The sequence below is a fragment of the Martes martes genome (genome assembly GCF_963455335.1).
Source record: "Martes martes genome assembly, chromosome: 1".
Lineage (NCBI taxonomy): Eukaryota > Metazoa > Chordata > Mammalia > Carnivora > Mustelidae > Martes > Martes martes.
Genome location: NC_137888.1, coordinates 213221828 through 213243513, shown reverse-complemented (window position 1 = coordinate 213243513; position 21686 = coordinate 213221828). Strand labels below are relative to the sequence as shown.

At 53.0% G+C, this 21686-nt stretch overlaps 2 protein-coding genes across 14 annotated transcripts in view; both read right to left on the bottom strand.

The window, feature by feature from the left end:
• The window catches only part of RANBP3 (RAN binding protein 3), a 53249-nt gene extending 48257 nt beyond the window's left edge, over positions 1-4992 (bottom strand). For 8 of the 13 annotated variants that reach the window (XM_080820020.1, XM_080820023.1, XM_080820025.1 and 5 more), the window contains exon 1: positions 4861-4913. In XM_080820020.1, the coding sequence (XP_080676146.1) occupies positions 4861-4882 (22 nt within the window). In that variant the 5' untranslated portion in view covers positions 4883-4913. Of the gene's footprint in view, positions 1-4860 lie in introns of all 13 variants that reach the window. The other 5 variants (XM_080820012.1, XM_080820019.1, XM_080820027.1 and 2 more) reach the window with 4 other exon arrangements.
• Positions 4993-16721: 11729 nt separating this feature from the next.
• Positions 16722-21686, bottom strand: part of RFX2 (regulatory factor X2) — a 90395-nt gene continuing 85430 nt past the window's right edge. The window contains exons 16-18 of the mRNA XM_080816234.1: positions 19962-20115; positions 18879-18921; positions 16722-18351 (exon numbers count right to left, since the gene is read on the bottom strand). Of these exons, the coding sequence (XP_080672360.1) occupies positions 18239-18351; positions 18879-18921; positions 19962-20115 (310 nt within the window). The 3' untranslated portion in view covers positions 16722-18238. The remainder of the gene's footprint in view (positions 18352-18878; positions 18922-19961; positions 20116-21686) is intronic.

Genomic DNA, 21686 nt, shown 5'->3' with positions numbered 1-21686 from the left:
CTCTCAGGCATTAAGTTTTAAGTCAACAAGTAAGGTGAAAACTGAGAAAAGCCAAGCCACCTGTGAAAATCTCTTGAGTGACATTTGGTCAGGTTAGATCAGAGGTTTTCAACTGTGGGCAGCTTTGCACCCCCCCCCCAACCAGGACATGGGCAATGTTCGCACACATTCTTGGTTGTCATGATGGGGGAGGGAAGAGGGTGCTGTTGGCATCTAGCGGGAAGAGATCAGAGAAACTCATCAACATCCTACAAGGCACGGGGCATCACACGTGCCGAAGAATTAGCTGGCCACGAATGTCTATGGTGTTGAAGCTGAGACCCCTGGGCAGGTGATCATGTGCAAGGCAAGACAGAACCTAGCAGGGCTGACAGCTCAGCTCCAGCTGGGATCCCATCATGGCTCACCCCAGGGCCAGCCACACTAGGCACACTCATTTCTTGCTCTCTCTTTCTCTCTCTCTCTCCTGAAGACTTAACGCCAAACCATTCCACAGTATGAGTCCACTGTAGTAAAAAATAGCTACCATTTACTGTTTATTACTGTGTGTGCGGATAGGTATTAAATAATTCATATGCATTGATTCATCCAATGCTCACAGCAGCCATGAAATACCCATGATTATCACGATTCCCATTTTACTGGTGAGGAAACCGAGGTTCAAAGGGGTTAAGAAATTTGCTCAAAGTCCCCCAGAGAGTACACGGCAGAGTCTAAACACAGACCCAGTTCTCGGCAAGGCCAAGCTTGTGCCATTACTTCACACCAGCGGGTCTTACCCCAGGGGTGGTTCTCCTCAACCCCTGCCCCAGGACATTCTGCAATGTCTGAGGACATTTTAGTTGTCACGACAGCTGGGGTAGGGGTACAGGAGAGGGTGTGTGCTACTGGCATACAGTGGGTAGGGTCAGGGACAGTGCTATGCTGCTAACACCCTACAACGCATAGGACAGCGCTCACAACAGAATTATCTGGCTCCAAATGTCAGTAGGGCCAAAGGTAAGAGCGCTGCTTTACACCAGGTCCACAGGCCAGCAAGGATTCATATGCATGTGCTATCTTTAAACACTGGGATCTGGAATCCAAGATATTCTATAGATTAAATACACTTTACTCACCCTCTGCCCATTCTTTACCTTCTAAAGACACAAAACTCCCCATTCAAATCCTGACATCCATCTATGATGCAGAGTAACTTTAGGGATAGAATGATTAATGTGTTTGGGATCTATCAACAGCAAAATGCCAAGCAGAAGAGAGTATCCCTGGACACAAGTGTAAAACACATACACAGACTCATACACACACACTTTCTGTCTCCTAGGGGAGAAGCATTCCAACTGGACTTTAAAAGTCGGACTACAGGAGTACCAAGAAAGGGCTGTGGGAGTTGCTGTCACCATCCCTGAAGAGATCACCATGGCAACGAAGGCCAACAAGATGCTGTATTAAATACACAATTGGAAACGTTTCTTTCCGAACAAGCACAGCACACCTAATCCGCACTACTCTAGCCAATGGTTCTCAACCCTGGCTGCACATCGGAATCACCCATGCTCCTTTCTCACTGTACAGATGCCCAGGGCCCACCTGACATCTCAGAGTTGGAATGGGTGGGGTGTGGGGATTGAGCCTTTGTGGTTTTAAGAAAGCTCGCCCGGTGACTCCGATGCCCCAGCCCAGGCGCATAGGTAGCAATGGCCCAGGGAAGAGTGACAGAAGGGTTGGGTGTGAAGATGGACCAGCTTGGAATAGCACTCTGGAAAAATGGATGCTAAGAGGGCATTTGACTGGAGCTCAAACAGCAGAAGGAAAAACACACATATGGGGCAGTCCCTAAAACTTCAAAATGCATAGGCAAGAAAGGCCTCGTTTACACAGCAGATAATAAATTAAACAACTCAGCAGGCTGTACAAGCCAAAAAGCCACTAAGAGTTATGTCCTGAGGACAACTACGCCAGAATTAGTGTCAGACACAAAGTACTGACTGAGGGTAGCATTTAATAGGCAAAAACTTTAAGTATAAAGCATTCTATTCCTCTGTTTTATACTTACTGTTCAATTAAGCAATCAAAAGCTCGTGTGTCAGCCCATATACTAGAGATGGTATCCATGGAAAACAGGAATCCACCATTTCTCCTTTGTGCTCAAAAGTATACCTCACAATACGGGTCCTCAGTGATGAATTCATTCACTTATTAAACAAACATCTCTTGGATACCTACTTTGTGCCAGGCACTGTTCTAGATGTAGGAAATCCATCTGTGATCATGACAGAAATCCTTGCCCTTATGGAGCTTATATTCTAGAGGGGTAGTCAAACAAACAAATAAACTTCCTATGTCAGAAGTTGCTATGTGCCAGGGAGTAAAATAAAGTGGGATACAGGGGATAGGAAATGTGGATCCAATTTAAAATAGGTGGCCAGGGAAGTTCTCCATAATATTTGAGTAAAAACCTGAAGGAGGTGAAAAGAGTGAGCCATAGGGGCATCTGGGGGAAGACTGGTTCAGGCAGGGGAACCGGAAGGTCCAAAGGCATAAAGGGAGAGAGTGTAGAGTCCATTCAAGGGACACTGAGGAAACCAGAGTGGTTCAAGCAGAGCAAGTCTGGGAGAGAGCGGTGCGATGGGAGGAAAGGGAGGTATAACGGGGCCACTCTGGCTTCTGGGCTGAGCTGTTAGATGGGTACAGTTGGAAGGGAGGTCCAAGTGGTGAAAAGCAGCGCTGGTGGTGAGAAGTCGCCTTCTGGAAATATTTTAGATAGAACTGACAGGATTTGCTGCAGCATATGAGAGGAATGAAGAGGTGACTTCAAGGTTTTTGGCCTGGGCAAAAATTAAAGAAAGGACTTGCCATTTACTACAAATAGAAGGAAGACTGTGGAGTGGGCAGGTGTTGGGGGTAAAGATAGGGATTTTGCTCGATAAGACACTTACATGCAGATGTCGACTATGACGCTGGATATGTTGAGTCTTGAGTTTGCGAAAATTAATAATGAGAAAAACCTCACTAAAGCAAACTTGGGTGGGGGTAAAAGGGAGGCCAAAAGGGGTTGCCTCACCATGCAACAGAAATCAGGGGAGAACGGTCAGTTATAGCCCCCCCCCCCCAAGAAACATCAACAGGAAAGAAATGTCAATTACAGGCCCTGACAGAGGAGGTACCCTGAGTCTTCTATAGGAAACCATCCGCCCCTGTAACTCAGCCGATGAGAAACTGTCATCACCCCGAACTGCTGCTTTTCTCCGAAAGACTTCTGGTTCAAACAAGTGCTCGCAACTTTCCCCGTCTCCCTAAAATCCTGTTCCTGTCCTTCACTGCGAGACTCGCCTATGGTTCTGTCCGTGCTTGCTTGTCTTACCCTGCCATTCTCTGCTACTCCTGAATAAGCCCACCTTGCTAGTAAAATCTCTGACAATATTATTGTTAAGATTGACAAGTTCAAGAAACTGAATGGGCCAAACCTATAAATACATACAGCATGTCCTGCCTTTAACTGGATCTTACCAACTGGGATGCCTCAGTCCTCTATGGGCTCCTCGGTCTTGTAGAAGAGTTACGGCGCAAGGTGGCAGGGGGTGTGGGTGCGTGTATTGGGGGCTGGGCTCTGAGACCAGACTCCCTGATTCACACATTCCTGCTGCTCACAAGCTGTGTGACCTGCCTCGGACAAGTAACTTCAGCGCTCTAAGTCGGTTTCCTAACCAAGAGGACCGGCTGACAGTCCCTACTTCGGGGATCTTTTGTGAGTGAGGAGTATTTCAAGACAACAGGATTCAGGCTTTGAAAGGTGCAGGGTACCATCCCCAAATGCTCCGCCAGGGTGGGCAGTTAACTCTTTCATCCATGCATTCTTACAGGGCGGTATGGAAACCTCGGGACACCCTCCGGCAGCAGGGAGCATGGTATGGGGGAAGAGGGCCAGGCAGGTAGACAGCTTGCCAGAACTACGGTTGTGCACCTAGAAACGGAGGGAGCTAAAAATAGGCCTCGGAAGTCCTCAGGCTCCTGCGATACTGACACCACTATTGATTCGACCAGACACCAGCTTATGGAGTGCTTTCTCGAGAGGTTTTGGAACCGTAACCTTGTCAAAAACGCTCGGGTGGGATGTCAGCGCTCCAGAGAGGAAGGAATTCGCACAGTCTGTCTCTCTCTCTCTCCCCGTCTCTGGAAGTGCCGCGAAAAAGGGCCAAAAAGCAGCCGCGGCTTTCAGGGCTCCACATCCTGTGGCCAGGCCTAAATGCAGGGAGCCGAGGCGCGACTCTCAAGTCGCCACTAAGGATCTGGGGGAACTGGCGGGAATTGGGGGCCGAGTTCGGGGAGGGGGTGGGGAACAGATCAGGTGTCCTCCATCCTGGGCATGGAGCAGGCCCGCGTAGGATGAGAACCCCAGCGGATTCGGGGGTGGGCTTCCTCGGCGCCAGGCCGGGGAAAGGGACAAGCCAGTCCCCGGGAACGAGGGGGCGCGGGAGGGAGCGTGGCGCGCTGGGCGACGACCAGGCCCGGAGGTCTATTTACATCTGAGGCCAAGGCGCTGAGGCCGCGCCTACCGCCCCCTTCGGGCCCCGACCTGGCCCGGGGAGCAGAAGGGCCTCAGAGCTATGGCTCCAGCGGCCTCTCAAAGCCCTCTGGCCGGACGGTGGCAGGGCCGAGGCTGCCGGGAGTGATGGGCTGGGCCGGTGAGCCCGGCCTGAGGGGACGCAATGGGGGGCGGCTGTGGGGCCCGCTGGGCCGCTATCCCGGAGCACACAGTCCCCCGCACTCCGGGGTGCTCACCCCTCGGGCTTGTGGCCCCTCGGCCTCCCGCCGCCCGTTCCCTGGCCGCTAGCTGGCCCCCGACGGCGCCTCCCCTACCTTCGTTCGCCAGGTCCGCCATTTTACTTCCTTAAGCCCTCCCACAAGGCCCCGCGCCGGCCCGGGCTCGTCTGCTTTCTGCCAGAAACTCCCGCGCGTGCGCACTTCGGCGATCTGACTCCGACCGAAGCCAGCAGCTCGCGCCTGCGCGCTGAGACCGGCGCGGACTCGCGCCCCGGCGGGCGGTCCCGGCCCGGCCACGCTCCGAGCACGCGCCTGCGCACTAACTGCCCCCGCCTCCTTTTCCCGCCGACTAAGGGGGGGCGGGGGCAGAGCAGGGCGCATGCGTAGTGAGCCTCGCGCGCATTGGAGAGCCGACGTTCTGTGAGGCGGCGCCGAGGGGGCCGTGTTTCGACGCCCCAGCTTTCTGCTCGTTTCCCAGTTCCTTGCGGTGGAACCGTGAGCCGCCGAGGGAGCCGCTACCGAGGCCTTCCCCGAGGTGAATCTCTGGATCTGTGGGGGGGCGGGGGTAGTTTTCCACGAGCGCAGGCCCGACAGGGGGGCTTCGGGGCGCCTCAGTTTCCCCTTCCGAGGGCCCAGCTATTCAGACCAGCGTTTTCTTCAAGCCGCGTGGGGCGGTGGGGGAAGCTGGGGAGGGGTCGGAGGTCGGAGAGTGCCGGCGGGAGGAGGGATCAGGCGGGGAGGGCCCGCGGGGTGGGGCGTGGGGACGGGGGGGCGTGGGCACCGGGATGGGGGTCCCGGGACCGCGCCTGGCGCGGGCGGGGCATCGAGCGACTGGGTCTGGGAGCCCGGCTGGAGGGACGGGGTCGGGCCCGCCGCGCCTCCTGGCCGCCTCGGCTCACCTGCCGGGAGTCCGTCTGAACGCATCCCTGGCTCTGCTCTGTCGCCGGGACACGGGCCGCGCGGGGCCGGGCCAGCCTCGCCTCTCCCCCGGGCAGACCGCGCCGCCTCCTGTCCGGCCGCGCGCTCCGGTCGCGCGCAGCGCCAGGCGGAGGAGTCCTTAAATAGAAACTAGATCAAGGGCCCATCCTTGCTCCGCGCGCCCGGAGAGCTCTCTCCCGAGTTTGGAGTAAAGTCTAAGCCTCTCGTTAAGGCTCACGAAGCTCCCCACGCCCGGCTCTCATGCTCCCCTCTTGCTCGGGGCAGTTTAGCCACAGGGGTCCCCTGGGCCTCGGAGCATTCCGAACTCCTTCCAGCCCTCGGGTCTGTGAGCCTGCTGAGCCCTCTGCCCGGGCTCTGTGTCCCGGGTCTAACGCGCGGTGAACGCCGGCTCCGCTCTCTTCCATTGTGATCTAGACAAGGGGGTCCTGCAGCCTGCTGGCCGCCTGGGGCCTGTGAGCTAAGAATGGTTCCGCACTTTCCGTGGTTGGAAGACATCGGAAGAAGAAGAAGATCCCACGACATGTGAAAATTGGATGAAATTTCAATTTCAGTGTTCACAAATATCATTTGCTTTGAAAAGAGCCACACTTACTAATTTACGTGTTGTCCGTGGCCGCTTTTCAAGCTGCAGCAGCGGTGCTGTCTTCTTTTTGACGGCGACAGACCAGCAAAACGTAAAATATTTGCCATTTGGAAGGAGCCTGGGTGGCTCAGTCGGCTAAGCGTCTGCGGCTCGGGTCACGATCCCGGGGGCCTGGGGTTGATTGAGTCTGCCTCAGGTTCCCTTCTCGGTAGGGAGTTTGCTTCCGCCTCTGCCTCTCCTCTCACTCGTGTTTTCTCTCCCTCCGCCAAATAAGTAAATAAAGAAGATCTTTAAAAAAAAAAAAATTGCCATTTGGGTCTTTACAGAAGATTTCGCCAATCCCTCATCTACATGGTTGTCCTGTATGCATCTGGAGGACCCGTGGGACCCCACAAATGGTTAACAGCTGTTTCTCTGGAGGAGAACGTGTGTATCAGTCTGTGTGTACGTATATGTATTTATATGTGTGCTTGGGTGCTATAGTTTATTATAAATTTTATTTATCTATTTCCTATCACTTTTTTTTAGCCTGGAACATAATTAATAAAACAATGAAATTGAACCCTGGGCTGTAGTGCTGATTTTCTTGGTGTAAATTCTTCAACCGTGGCTGATTTCAGTCTACTAACGCGAACATCACTCATTTCAGAGCTGGGAAGAGATGCTCAGAACACACTGTATTTGTTCCTAGAGCTTGCTTTTTCTCCAGTGTGGTCCCCAAATCAGCAACATCAGCATCACCCGGGAGCTTCTTAAAGATACAGAACCCCAGGTCCTAAACCAGACCTTAATCAGAAGCCACATTTTAAACAAGATTCCTGGGGGTTTCCTATGCATGTCCGACCTTGAGAAGCACTGCTCAGAAACTTTCACTTATTTTGGGGGGCGAGCAATGGTTAATACTATTAAGAATTGCACTAACTTCATTTAATAAACGCCTTGATTTTCCTACCCTACCAGGCCACAGAACTTGAGTTAGAAATTCTCTAGGAATAGCCGAAATGCCAATGCTCGAAAGGACCCTGGTGGTCATTAAGTCCATCAGGTCTCCAGCAGTGTGGAGGCTCAGGTTTTCTCGTTTTCAGTTTGTTGGCTTCATTATATTCATTATATTTCATTTTAGATATATTTTCTCTTGGGTAGATCTTTTTGGCTTTCGCCGTGTGCCTAACTCTGACCCTTAATGAGCTTAATACTTTCCTTTACAGGCCTTTTATTGGTTCACATTTACACTAAATAGCGTATATCACCATCCGAATAGAAAACCACTAAGCCATGAGTAGGAGATAATTGTAAAAATAAACATGAAAATTTTAAAATTCTGGGTAGACATTATTGACTGCCAAGGTGCTAAGCCCCAAGCCTGCTTTTTCTTTGATGTAAAGAGATATTAGCACAGTATTAGAGGGTTATTAAAGGCATATTATCACTCAGCGGAGACTCTCCTTGACACGATGAGAAGTTCTAAAGGAGGGCTGAAAACGGAATGACTAAATCATGTGATTCGGTGTCATCTAATGCAATATCTGTATGTCTCCTAAAGTCATTTCGTATACCACATTCATCCCACACATTGGGCACCTCCCAGCAACATGTCATCACTTGCTAAACATAACCCAGTGGGTGTTTTTCAAGGGACCTAGAGAGATGCTAGACCTATCAGCCTGACGAGCCAACTAAGTTTCCGCTGGTTTCACAATTGTCTCCAAAGTGCCAGTGGCTGCCAACAGTCACCCCTCAGGCCTGTTCTTGCTTTATCTGGTCTCCTCTAACAAATTAACTTAGTCGACATTTATTTATTTCTTTATTAAATAAATATTTGTTTATCACTTACTGGTGGTAGTTGGAAAACAAGGTCCCAAATTCTTTGACCCTCTTTCCATCAAAAAAGTGAGGTCCCCATTCCTTTCCCTTGAGCGGAGGTGCACTTGTTAGAGGTGGATGAGTAGAGTACAGTGAAAGTGACACCAACCTATGAGGCTAGGTCATGACAGGGACAGAGGATGCAACTTTCATCTGCTTTGCTGGCACAGCAAACCTATAGCCTTCAGTCTCCGTGTAAACAGTCCCATCTGCCCTGAGGCCGCCATGCTGTGAGGAAGCTGAGACACAGACACCACACAGCAGAGCCCTGAGAGCACCGCCCAGCTAGGCCGCCCTCCACCCCCGTTCCTCACACACAGAAACCATGAGAGACCAAGTAAATGATGACTGCTATTACAAGCCCGTAAGTCTAGGAGGCGGGTGTTACCCAGCAGTGTGTATCCGTGGCTCTGCTGTACATCGGGCACTGTTCTACATGTTGGGACCCAGGATGAACTAGACAGATCCTGGCTTCCCGGAGCTTTGACCCTGCCTTCGTGGAGTTTTGCGTTCTTTTGTAAGGAGATATACAATAGACTGGCAAACATATGAGATAGTGACTAGTGCTACAAAAAAGATAAAACAGGATATTGTGACAGTGAGAGAAAAAGGGAAATTGGGGTGCCTGGGTGGCTCAGTTGGTTAAGTATCTCACCCTTGATCTCAGCTCAGGTCTTGAGCTCAGGGTCATGAGTTCAAGCCCCAGGTTGGGCTCCATGCTGGACGAGGAGTCTACTCAAAAAGAAAGGGAGACGGGGAGGAAAGAAAGAAAAAGGGGATACTTCAGATTGGCCGGTCAGGGAAGTCCCCTTGAGGAGGTGACGCTTAGTAGATGATCTGTGAGTGCAAAGGTCCTGAGGCAGGAACCAGTTTGGTGAGCTGGAGGAGCCAAGAGGAGTTCAGTGCGGCTAGAACAGAGTGAGGAGATGAGGTCAGGGAGGAGGGTGCATGCGGGACCTCGTAAACCACAGCAACGAGTTTGGAGTTTTCCTAATACAGAGGTTGGGAGTGGGATATGGAAGGACCCAAAGGATCTACCATGACCTGCTGACTGGCTGGCTTCTCAGCTGCCTGCTTCCTCCTTGGATCACCAGGAGACAAGTCTGAGGAACCCCTGAGCCCTGGCGGTGCTCCGAGCCATGTTCTAAAGGGCTTCTGTAGTTGGGCTCCAGTAAAAAGGGCCTTCACAGCTACAATTAGGTTCTCATCTTCCCATCATGGGCAGGTGTTTGCTCTGTGCCCAGCCCCACACTGAGACTGAGGCCCCACAGATTAATCAGCTACACAGTTCCCCAACCTCAAGGAGCTCAGAGTCAGGTGAGGGCAAGGGGGTCATCCTGGGTTGCCTCCTCCACTCAGCACCCTTCCCTGTCCTCCCTCAGTCCACACTGAGGGTTCCTGACAGCAGGATGTCCCATGTGGCTGATGCTAATGTTGATGGGGGGTGGGGTGGGCCCTGACCCAAGCTGGGTGCATCAGCTTCCCTCACTCCCATATTCTGCAGCAGCTAAATATAGTATGGAATTGGGAGGAAATACTTACTATATTTTACTTGTGATTTTTAACTCTTCAATTTAAAATACACTTAAATGAAAGTTGCAAAAATAGCGCAAAGAATTCTATATAATCTTTGATGTGGGAAACAAAGGCAAAAGAAAATTATTAAATTCCTTACTACTTCCAGCCTATTGATAAGTCCTTGAAACAGGCAGACATTCAACTGCCTTATTACATCACTTTGCTAAGAGCAAAAGGCAATCTTAGCCCAACCCCCAGGATCCTGTAAGTCTACTTTAACATATAAAAATTCCTTTGAAAACTTCCTTTCTCTCTACTCCCCTCCCCTCTGCCAAGATAGACGTTGGCAATCATCCCCCAAGCATATGACCCATCCATATACATCTGAAGGGTCTCATGACTAAGGTTTTATTAGTAATAAATGATCTTTTCCTAACAAAGGTACCCCCTCAAGGTCCTGAAAACCTTGCTTCCAGAATTCCTTAGAGACTTACGCTATCCCTAACCACCTCCCAACTTGAAAGTTATCATGAGTCACTTGTGACCCCAGTGCAGCTCTTTCTGCCCTTGGGTCCTGCTCTTGTGCCTTAATCAAACCACCTTTTTTTGCGCTAAAGACATCTCAAGAGTTCTTTCTTGGCCATCGGCTTCAAACCCTAACATCTTTCCTATGTGAGTCTTCATCAAGCTTCCCTAAATATTACATCTTACATAAAACCACAGTGCAATGACCAAAACTAAAAAATTCACACTGATGCAATACCATTCATGAACACACAGCTCTTATCTAAATTTCAGCCATTCTGGGGCTCCTGGGTGGCTCAGTGGGTTAAGCCTCTGCCTTCGCTCAGGTCTTGATCTCAGGGTCCTGGGATCGAGCCCCGCATCGGGCTCTCTGCTCAGCGGGGAGCCTGCTTCCCCCACCCCCACCCCGCCTGCCTCTCCATCTACTTGTGATCTCTGTCAAATAAACAAAATCTTAAAAAAAAAAATTCAACCATTCCTCACTACTGATTTCTTTCCCTGTCCCAGGATCCAGTGCAGGATTCCACATTGCTCTCAGATGTCATTTCTCCTTAGTCTCCTTCGGTCTGGATCAGTTTCTTGGTCTTATTTTTTTCTTGACCATGACACTGGTATTTGGAAGAATGTCCCTTAATTTTGGATTTGATTCACGTTTCCTCATGATTAAACTTAGGTTACCAATTTTGGGCAGGAATAATGCAGGAGTGATGTGTCCATCTAGGTGCGTCCGATCAGGAGGCATATGATGTCGATTTGTACCATGCGTGATGACAATTCAGATCGCTTGGTTTAGATAGCCTCTGCGGGGTTCCTACTTTGCCCAGTGTAATTACTGAGTATCTCATGGGGAGATACTCTGAATCTGTGTAAATACATAGGGACTATTTGAGGAAGAGAAGGGGAGGCAGAGGAGGGAAAGAAGGAAGCTAGCACATTCAATCTGTTGTTTATGGCCTTTCCTATCTTGCACTGTTGCAATTTAGTAAAAAAAACCTGCCTCCTGTCTGGGCAAAAATCCAGCTCTCTGTGTCCCCCTGGGGAAAAGGAAGCGGCCATGTCACACAGTGACCACTGGGGGGCGGCAGAGGATTGGGAAGCCATTCGAGTCCCTCCAAGTAACTGAACAAGTTGGGCACTCAAAGGCTCTGTGTCAGTTGGGGGGAGGGGTCTCAGCTGGGGGTCTGGCATCTTCCATGAACCAGATCAGGTAGGCACTGCCTGCACCAGCAGAGACAGATCCTGTCTTGGTTGCGCTGTGCCTTCTGCTCTGCGGATTACACTCCCAGCCGCCTCTTACACGGTGCCCCTCCATCCTGGGAGGACCTCAGGGAGGTCGGAGAATCCCTTCTGAATGCGACTGCAAAATTCCTGGGTGCTGAGGGTGTGTCGATTTGGACACAGATTGCAAAACCCCCAGAACACTTCTGGCAAATGTAAGCAATGGGAGAACTTGCTGGAAAGTTATAAAGATGCTCGTAAGGGGAAAAGAAGAGACTGCATGGGCGCCAGCGGGTCTTGGCGGCCAGTTTAGCAGAACGGGTGGGACACGTCTCAGAGAGCCCCCACACTTCTGTTGCGTTCAGTCTTACATTCAGCTCACAATTCAGACTTTTAGGAGAAAGTGTTGCTTGGGTCCAGCATGGTGAGGCACTATTACCCGGCACCCCCCACCCTGCTTTCTCCATCCATCCAGTTTATGACTCTAGCCAGCTCATGCCTCCAACTACTTATCATCAACCCTTGAGCAAATGCCTCCAGGTACAGCTGCTGGTCTGAGATGCCATTTGTCACTCGAGATATCCAAGTGGAAGTGTTGGGTAGGCAGTCATACATCTGAGAGCTGATGAGGGGAGATCTCAATCTATTTTGAGGTCATGGGCCTCTCACTCCTGGAATGAAGCCCTAAGTCCTGGCTAGGACCTAGGAAGCCCTCCGTGTCTCCCTCCCTCCCTCCCTTACTCACCTTATCGCTCCCCCCTGTGCCAGGCCCATTCCTTCCACTGCCCCTGTAGAGGTGGTATTTAAATCCAAGGGAGAAAAGTCGTTCCTCAAAAGGGAATCAGGGTGTTATTCCAGGTGGAATGGATGCTGGATGGCAAAACCCCACCAACATCTATCACAGAGGATTCTGGAAGAGACCCATGACCTCAAAATAGGCTGAGAATTACCGGATAGTACTTGTGGCTTTTGATACGTATGTGTTGTCAGTGCATTTCCTATATCCAGTACATTGTACGTTAGGCTCACATGACAACCTGATGGCCTCTTGTGTATGTATGTGCACCTATTATACTGAAACAACTTTACAAAGTTAAGCTTGTCTTTATCCCATCCATACTTCTCATGTTTTCTACTTTTATTGTGGTCCATTAAAAAAAAAAACAAACCTAAACTTGGGGTGCCTGGGTGGCTCAGTCATTAAATGTCTGCCTTCAGCTCAGGTCATGATCCCAGGGTCCTGGGAGTGAGCCTTGCATTGGGCTCCCTGCTCCGCGGGGGGCTGCTTCTCCCTCTCCCACTCCGTCCGCTGTGTTCCCTCTCTAGCTGTGTCTCTCTCTCACATAAATAAAATCTTAAAATAAAAAAACTAAACTGGTCATAACCCACCAGCTTGATTTCATAACCCATTCAATCTGCTGTTGGGCACGGGGCTGTAGTGGACCTCTCGCTTCTGTCTGCTCCCCTCCCCAGCTCTGTCTCCACTAGCCCATCTCCACTACCCCCACTCCCTACCCCTCACTTACACCATCTTATCAAGTACCTAACTGGCCTTGCTTCTGGCTTATGTATAATCCACTGTACCAGAAAAACTCTTCTAAAGCCCAGTTCTGATTAGAAAAAAATAATTCTGGTGGTGCCCTCCTGAATGGATTTTTCTTTCCTTTGGCCATGCCTCAGTGTTCTCCATGCGTTTTCTCTCCTCCTTTCCCCTACATTCCCATGACTACCATGAATAGCACCTTCTCCCAGAAACCTTTACTCAGTCACTACATGTGTGCTGAGCCTACATATACACCGTGTTGGATTTGGGGAAATACGGTGTTGAGCAAGACAGACAAGAGCTACGCACCCACAGTGCTTATGGGAAAGGTGGCGTATAAAGGATCCGAATCTAGTGGGAGAGCTTCCAGGAAGGCTTCCTGGAGGAGGCATCAATTAAGAGAAGCGCTAAAGAGGCAGGCGTGTATGTGTGTGAAGGCATGGAGGTTAGGTGGGAAGTCCAAGGAAGGGGAAAGAGCCCCAGATGAGACCGCTGGAAACATCTGTGGTGGTTGTGACTGGAGGGGGGAGGTGCTTGGCAGGGAGGGGTGAGGCCGGGGAGGCTGCCACACATTCCTAGGACGCCCCGCCAGTAAGAATGGTCTGGTCCCAAGTGTCCACAGTGCTGAGGCTGAGACACAACTGAGTGCTTACTCCAGTGCTAAGTATTAATTTATTTAAAGCTCACAAGGCCGTGAGGTAGAGGTGGAGAATCTGATTTAAGTACAGCTGACCCAGTATCTGTTCTTATCAGTGTAATATCTGATACGTCCTCTATCCGAGGACAATGTCTTAAATAGATTTTTGGAGTAGGGAGTTGGAGGGAGCTTGCTCCGTCCACTCCACGCATCGACCTGGTATTGCAGTACCTCCAGGAACAGTGCACCCTTCCCACTAAAGTAGTAAATAAAAGATTTGTTTAGTGTAAAAAAAAAAAAAAAAAAAGCACAGCTGACCCTCGAACACGATGGGTTCGAGCTGCGTGGGTCCACTTAAATTCAGATTTATATCAATAAATACAGAATAGTGCTGTAAATGCCCTTTTCTCTTCCTTAAGATTTCCTTAGTATTTTCTTTTCCCTGGCTTGCTTCGAGGATACAGTAGATAATACATATGACAAACAAAACAGGGGTTAATTGACTATTTATTGGTAAGGTTTCCAGTCAACAGTAGGCTATTAAGTTTTGGGGGGGTCAAAAGTTATATGTGCAATTTTTGGCTGCAAGGAGGGTTGGCGCCTTTAACCCCATGTTGTTTAAGGGTCAGTTGTAATTTACCTGGGGGCATAGCCCGTGACCGTGGAGTTGGCACTCAAACTCGCGTAGCCTAGCCCTCTTTCCCCTGCCATGCTGCCTTCCCGGCCAGGAGTTGGGGAGTGGCAAGGAGGAAGGAGCGAGAGAACCATGTTATGGGCATTTGGGGGAGGCTAGAAGGGGTGGGGGCAATGCAGGTGGCCCTGAGTTTCTGGTCTGGACGGTTGGATGGATGGTGGGCAGCGCCGTGACGGAGACAAGAGGCGGCGGCCTGAAAGGTCAGATGCTGAGCTCCCATTTTGCCATGTGGAGGGGAAGGCACCCACACACCTCTGAGCAGTGGTGGGCTGGGCTGCTGTGGGGCAAGTCAGCAGCACGTGGAGGAGCATTTTCATTTGGGTTTGGACAAGGTCACAGAAGGTGTGGAAGGATGAACTTCTGGGATGGGAGCCAGGAGAAGACGGGCAGCAGCCAGAGCTGCAGGAGGAAGAGTGGTGGAGGGGGTGATGTCCTCAGCCGGGGAGAGTCTCACCCTGCTTAGCACACCCACAGCTGGAGCGTGTGTGTACGTGCAGGGGGTGCACCTCACAGCTTGCTTCAGAGTTCTTGCTTCCAGAGAGTTCCCAGCGGCAGGAACCGCTGTGGGGTCCCCTGCCCCCCTCTCTCCCTTCCCCAGTGCAGCTTATGGAACTCTTGGCTGTGGGTTGTCAGGATTGTAATGCAGCTCCATGACCACCAGGGATCCAGGTTCCTTCTGTCTCATTGCTTTGCCTTCCTTATTATAGGATACCCACCTCAAGGTCTAAAAATGGCTGCTGATGCTCCAGCCATCATATCTGCATTCCAGCCAGCAGCTTCAATTTTCCCATGTGTACAATGTGGGTAACACCTACTGTCAAAAAGAGGAGATTGGATAGAAGCGTCTAGTATGGAGTCGTTGTGATTACGTAGAACCTCCCAGAGGCTCTTGGTAGGACTAGGTTCCCTTTGTTGTTTGGCCCTGTGCCCTGGATCCTTACTCTGTGGGCTTTCTAGGGGACTTGATAGGCTGCGGGCCTTCGGCAGTCTCCCCTGCTCATCCCCTCTCTGGTTCCTGGGGCAGTGGTCATGCAGACATCACTTGGGCTCATTCTGTCACCAGCCACGCAGGCCCAGGAGCAGGGCCTGGCTCTCCTCCTCCAGGCACCCTGCCCACCCCAGCACCGGGCCTGGCTCTCAGACAGGGAGGGCTGGGGGTGGCTGCTGCTTGGTGCAAGGGCTGGCCGTGCTCAGGGATGTCAGGCTGCAGAGGGACTGAGATCATGAACCACAAGAGGATGGGGCGAGTAGGGGTTCCGCTGGGTTCTCAGAGCCTGGCGGAGACTCACCACAGGGACAGGGCCCAGCCGCTCAGCTGAAGGGGAGTCTGCATGGTCATGTCCTGGGAGTTTCCCAAGACTGGCCACAAAATTTGCCCCGGGGCCCAGCGCAGAACGAAAGCGTGGGCCCTTTATTCAAAAACTATTGAGAATCTTAAGATGGTGACAGCAGAGCATTGAGCCACGTGCAGGCCCCTGGAGGTCCCAACCCAGGGAGGCAGATGATTTTAGTGCCACCCAGGGGCCTCAGGACCTCTACTGGGGATAGATGGGCCTGGGCTGGGGCCAAGGCTGAGCATCTCTGGGGGACATGAGGCACCTGCTTGGCACAGAGGAGCAACTTTTCGGGGCGGCTGACCAGGAATGGTGTCCCGTGTTTCTGGAACGTCTTCCCATCGGTGGGCCTTCCCTCGTTCCTGAGCCTGCTGGGTCTCCTCTGCAGGGGTTCTTCAAAGTCCTATAATCCTGTGTCGGATCCCCTCCCCTCTGCTAGGGCTGGTCCAGACAACGCGGATTTCCAGCCCCCACGGTAATCCCACCAGGCACTGGCCACGTTCGAACACGCTCATGCAGCGATTCTTAGGGGATTCCCAAGTTTGGCCCCAAACCCTCTCCCTGGGAGGGAGTCCTGGGAACATCCGGAGGGTTTCATCGGTGCCTGGGGCCAGGGCTTTGTTCTGCCGTATCTGGGTAAGTCTGGTCTGCCTCCAAATAGGCCTGATCTTCCTGGGCTGAGCATTGCTTTCTTGCCATCTCTGGCCCAGAGCTGGCCTTGCTAAATGAAGCTCAGGGAATCTGCTCCTTCTGGAACACTCCCCAGAGAGCCAAGAAGAAAGTGCTGGAGGCCGCTGCTTCTCCTTGGAGCCTCGCATGGCAGGAGCCGGGCCAGGCTGGCAGTCCAGGGCAGGGGATGGGCCTGGAGGGAGCTCTGCATCTCCAGGGCCACTGTGTGTGTGTGTGTGTGTGTGTGTGTGTGTGCGCGCACGCCCATGTGTAGCAGGAAGAGCTGGAGTGTGGATCGCCGAAAAACGAAAACGGGCTTGGAAGACGCATGTCTTTACCGTCACGTGTGTTGTTCCTTGCGGAATCCTGCAAAGGCTGGAGCATAAGGCAGGAACCAGTTCGGAAGAAAAGACAGGCCATCACAATCCACAAATCGTGAGCTTAAATGTCTCCCAGGAGGGGAGATATATATTTTAAAGACATTCTTTCTGTCTGATTTCATCTAAGTCTTGAACTGTAAAACCAGACAAACATTGTGATTATGATAGACTTGGTTTCTAAAACAAGCGTCTAGCTTTTCCTGTCTTTCCCCTCCATGCCGCTCTGCACACCTGGGGTGGACCTAGGAGTGCGCAGCTTGTCGGGAAGTAAGGTTTTCCTCAAGGCCACGTGAGTTTACATTAGTACCTTCTGCATGAATGAAAAAAAAATAAGGGGGACCGAATATACCGCAATATACATGTTCATAAGAAACATTCTAATAACAATTAGAGCACAAAACTATTGATATAAACATATTTCCAAAAGGAGAAACTATTGCATTTCATAAGATGGTGCTTCCTAGACCAGAAGTTCATCCTTCTTTTTTGCAGTTGGTTTGGGGGCAGGACTCTTGCGCGGAGCTAACCAAGTGCAATGCGTTATGGCGGATACAGATCCGGAGTGTTCACAGTTCAAGGGCTGTGCGAGTCCTCGGGGTTCATTTCACCCAGCGAAGAGTTTCGACTTTGAGCAGTTCAAGATGGGGCTCGTGCCGGGTCGAAGTGCTCCAGGATTGCTAATTCAAAGGCAGGCATTCCAGAAGATTCTATGGAGCGGGAGCCAGGCAGACTTGGCCCACGATGGCTGCCCTCTGAAGGCACCACTGAAACACTGACCACCCAGCCCCCTTGGAACAAACTCATTCCAGACCCAGCAGTTTGGCTTGATGTTGGTGTGAACTTGGACAGAACCCAAATCCTCCCAGTTGCTGATAAAACTTCTGGTTTTGATTCTTGAAGACATCACTATGTCTTGGCATGGGCGGGCCATTTCCACGACTTGTTCTTCGGGCCACGTGGGGCCATGGTGATTGACAGCTACTTCTGGGGACCTCTGGTGTCTGCAGATGGGGCTCCTGGGGGCCGGCTTCCCACGCCTCAGCCCAGCCGGCAGGGCAGGAGGCCCTGGGCACAGCGCGGAGGTGGTCCCTTCCCACCACGGGGCACCAGGGCAGGGGGCTCTGTGGACACCAGTCCGCTCAGTACTGCCCAGCAGCTGCAGGACACCCCTTCCCTCCTGGGATCCAAATTTTAAAAAAGAATGGTGGAAGCTGGAAGGGGCTGAACCGAGAAGCCCAATGTGGAGGTGCCGGCTCGCCCAGCACGGCCCCTTCCAGGTCTCATGCGGGATGCAGAGACTCGGACCGAGGTTCACGGCCCGGCAGAGGAGAGGGTAAGAACACTCAGAAGGGAAAGATGACCCAGGAGGCACGAGGTGAGCAGCTCAGGCACTCGGGAGCCCGATGTGACCTTCTGTTGTGGGTAACGACGATTTTCTTCGGAGGAATGGTGTGTCCCTTGAGCGTGCACTGGTGCCCCCGGGAGTCAGAGCAAAGGTCCCACCATCTAAGAGGCACTATTACAGTAGAGCTCGGAGGCCCGGGCCGGAGCCTGCGGGAGGCACCCCGGACCTAGATGCCCTGCAGTGAGTGGTTCGGGTCACTGCGCTCCCGCTTCACCAGGGGCTCGCCCAGGCTGCGGGCGTCGGAGTCAGCCTCACTGCCGCGATCCTCGCTGAGGTCATCTGCAGGGTCAGTGTTGGGGATGAGGGGTGTGGGGCACAGGAGGGAGGGAGAGAGAAGCACGTGCTCGGACAGGTGCACAGGCATGGATGCTGCCCTGCCGTGCCCAGGGAGGCCTTCTTCCCAGAGACCTCCCTTGACCAGTGTGCGTCTGCTGGGTCACACTCCTGGCAGGGTCCCCCTCAGCAGTTGGCGCCCCCTACCGCGTGGGGCAGGGAATGGGCTGGGGTAGGGGCAGGTGGACGTAGGCAGCCCGGGGCCTGAAGTGGGGGTGCCTGGGGAACAGGGTTAGACAGCCCAAAGCAGCCACCTGAGGACAAGGTACGGGGCGGCTCCTCTGAGCCCCAGCAGGGTCCGGGCCTGCATGAGCATCACTGGGACACCTGCTGCCGTCCTGGCCTCACCTGCGTGGATGTCAGCTCCTAACCGCCCTCAACCCGCCCCAGGAGCAGCCTTGATCTCTACTAGACCCAGGGTGGGAAGAAGAGCCCCTGGGAGAGCCTCGCAGAAAAGCTACGGACACACCCACCTTTATCGAGCAGCGTCAGCGATAGGGAGGCGAGATCGTTGAACTGAAAGAGAGAAGCCCAGAGTCAGGGGCCTCCACGACGGGGCCTGGTCCTGGTAAATGTTAGCACTGTCCTCTATCCACAGTTAACACAGGCTTTGCTTCCCCCAGGAGAAGGGGCGCTGAGGCTAGTGTATCCGCTCTGGCACCTTCTGGGTCTTGCGTGGGAGCTGCTGGAGGGCTGAGTGGGCGCCCACTGAGCAGGCCACCAAGAGGACAGGGACTGTGGCCTCTGCATGGTGACAGGCTTATTGCGTACTAAAAGCTCTCTAAGCATCACCTAATTTCTTCCTCAAAACAACCCCGCATGACCCAGCAATTCCGCTCCTAGGAATGTACCCGAAAGAGATGAAAACAGGTGTTCAAACAAGAACGTGTGCCCAGATGGTCACGGCAGCCCAAAGCTGTAAACAGCCCGTGTGTTCATCAGCCTATGAATGGGCAGAGCAAAATGCTGACTGGCCATCCAAGGAAATCTCACTGGCCGCGGAAGGAGTGAGGCAAAGACACATGCAACAGCGCGGCTGGCTGCACCTTGACAGGATTGTGCTGAGTGAAAGATGCCAGGCACGGAAGGCCACGCTACGTGGGACTCCACCCCTGTGGGATGCCCAAGATAGACAGATCCTGGCAGAAAGGAAGGTAGCGGGTGCCAGCGTCTGGGGAGTGGGATGGGGCCACTGACAGGCGTGGGGTTTGCCTCTGGGGCGATGGAATATTCTGGAATTAGAAGTGGTGGTTGCGCAACTCTGAATGTACTAAATGCCACTGAATCACTCACTTCAAAATGGTCGGAATGGTACACTTTCTGTGTACTTTCCAACAGGAGATCCCCCGCCATGGGCCGGGTGTTCCAGGCCTCATTTCAGGGGCAGGAGCGCCCTTGGTGGCAGAGGACAGGTCTGAACGCAGGTTGGTTGGCTCCAGCATGTGAGCTCTTTCCCACCCGTGGGCCTCTGGCAAGGGTTTTCTCTTTGGGCTGTCCGCTGTGTCACACACACTGCCCACGCTGTCCCAGGGTCCCCAGGGCAGGAGGGCCCTCACCTCTCCCATCACCGCAATGGGCGTCTCTCCGGTGGCCTCTGCGACACGGTGCTCCACCAGGTAGAACATGTACTCGTCATAGAGCAGGCGGATCAGGTGGAAGGAGCCGAAGCTGGCGGCGCTGCGCAGCGTGAGGTCACGGATCACCATGGAGCTGGGGGATGGGCAGACAGAGGCTGGGGGGGGGCCTTCCGGGGAGCACGGGGTTGCAGGCAGGCAGATGAGCCAGGCTTTTCAGGAGGCCCCCGGGACTCACGAGGGGCCTGCCAGCCACCCAGACCACCCCTGTGTCCCTTGTGACTGTGGTGGGGACACGTGGGGGTGGGAAAGGCAGGCGGGGCGGTCAGCTGTAAGCAAGGGGCCGTGGAAACGTGACATCATGTCTCTGTCTGACACAAGCTTTAGCCAATGGCCTGTGGTCAGTCGTGGTGCCCTTATGACTTGCCCACAACAGGCAGCCCTTCCCGGCCTTTCCTCCTGAGATTCCCTCCCATCCAGCCTCACTCCTCAGTCAGGGGTGTAGGTACCAAACAAGACAGAACTCCAGGGAACTTTCGCCTCTTTCATCTGCAGCCAGGCTGGTAAGCTGTGGCCCCAAATCCAGACCGGCTCCAGCCCACCGCCCATTCCTCTACAGTCTGTGAGCTATGAATGCGTTTTACGGTTTTAAATGGTTGGAAACACAGTCCAACGTAGAATTAGGTTTCGTGACCCGTGAAAAGTGCCTGAAATCCACAGCTTAGTGTCTGGAAATAAAGTTTTATTGGCACACGGGCCATGCCTGTTCATTTACGTGTCATGTGCTGACAAGTTTCTTTCTTTCTTGGAAATACTTACTCTCTGATTCTCCACAGAAAAAGCAAGCCCTGATCTAAAGGAATGAGATCACTTGGCACTTGACCCCAACACCCGATGGCCCCCCCTCAGAGCTTCCCCACTTGTCGCTGTGTAGCAAAAGAACCAGGAGGGGACTAGGCAGGGAGGAGACATGTGTGAGCCCCCTGTGCGGGGGGTCCGCACAGCAGGGGCTCCCGACGCCGCGGGGCCCAAGCAAACCAGGACCGAGCCGGAGCCGACATGCGGGCTCCTGAGAGTGACCGTCGAGCCACCAGTCGCGAAGGGCCAGGCTCCCCCCGCTGCGGCGGCGCTTAAGCTAAAGGCAGTGCCCTCAGTTCCTTGCTTTACTCCTGCAAATTCTCTGCAAAAGACTTTCCCCTTCCTCACGGGCCACCCGCGGCTTGGGGGCTGCTCCAATCAACTTTGAAAATGTTAGCGGGCCCTGTCCTGTTTTGTTTTTTTTTTTTTTAAGATTTATTTATTTATTTATTTGACAGACAGAGATCACAAGTAGGCAGAGAGGCAGGCAGAGAGAGAGGAGGAAGCAGGCTCCCCGCTGAGCAGAGAGCCCGATGTGGGGCTCGATCCCAGGACCCTGAGATCATGACCTGAGCCGAAGGCAGAGGCTTTAACCCACTGAGCCACCCAGGCACCCCCTGTCCTGTTTTTCTGAACGGGCTGAAGCTTTGTGCTTGTGTGGGCACGACGGGGTGTGCAAGAGCGAGCGGCGGGGGCCGTCCCACTGAAGGCTTTGCACGCCTCCCCGGGCCCGCGCGCACAGGCGCTCGGCCGGCACCGTGGCGGCGGGGCGAGACAGGCGGCTTCAGCGGGCTGCGGATCTGGGACGGCTTAGCCAAGGCTGTGGGCAGCCCAGCACGCGGGGGGCAA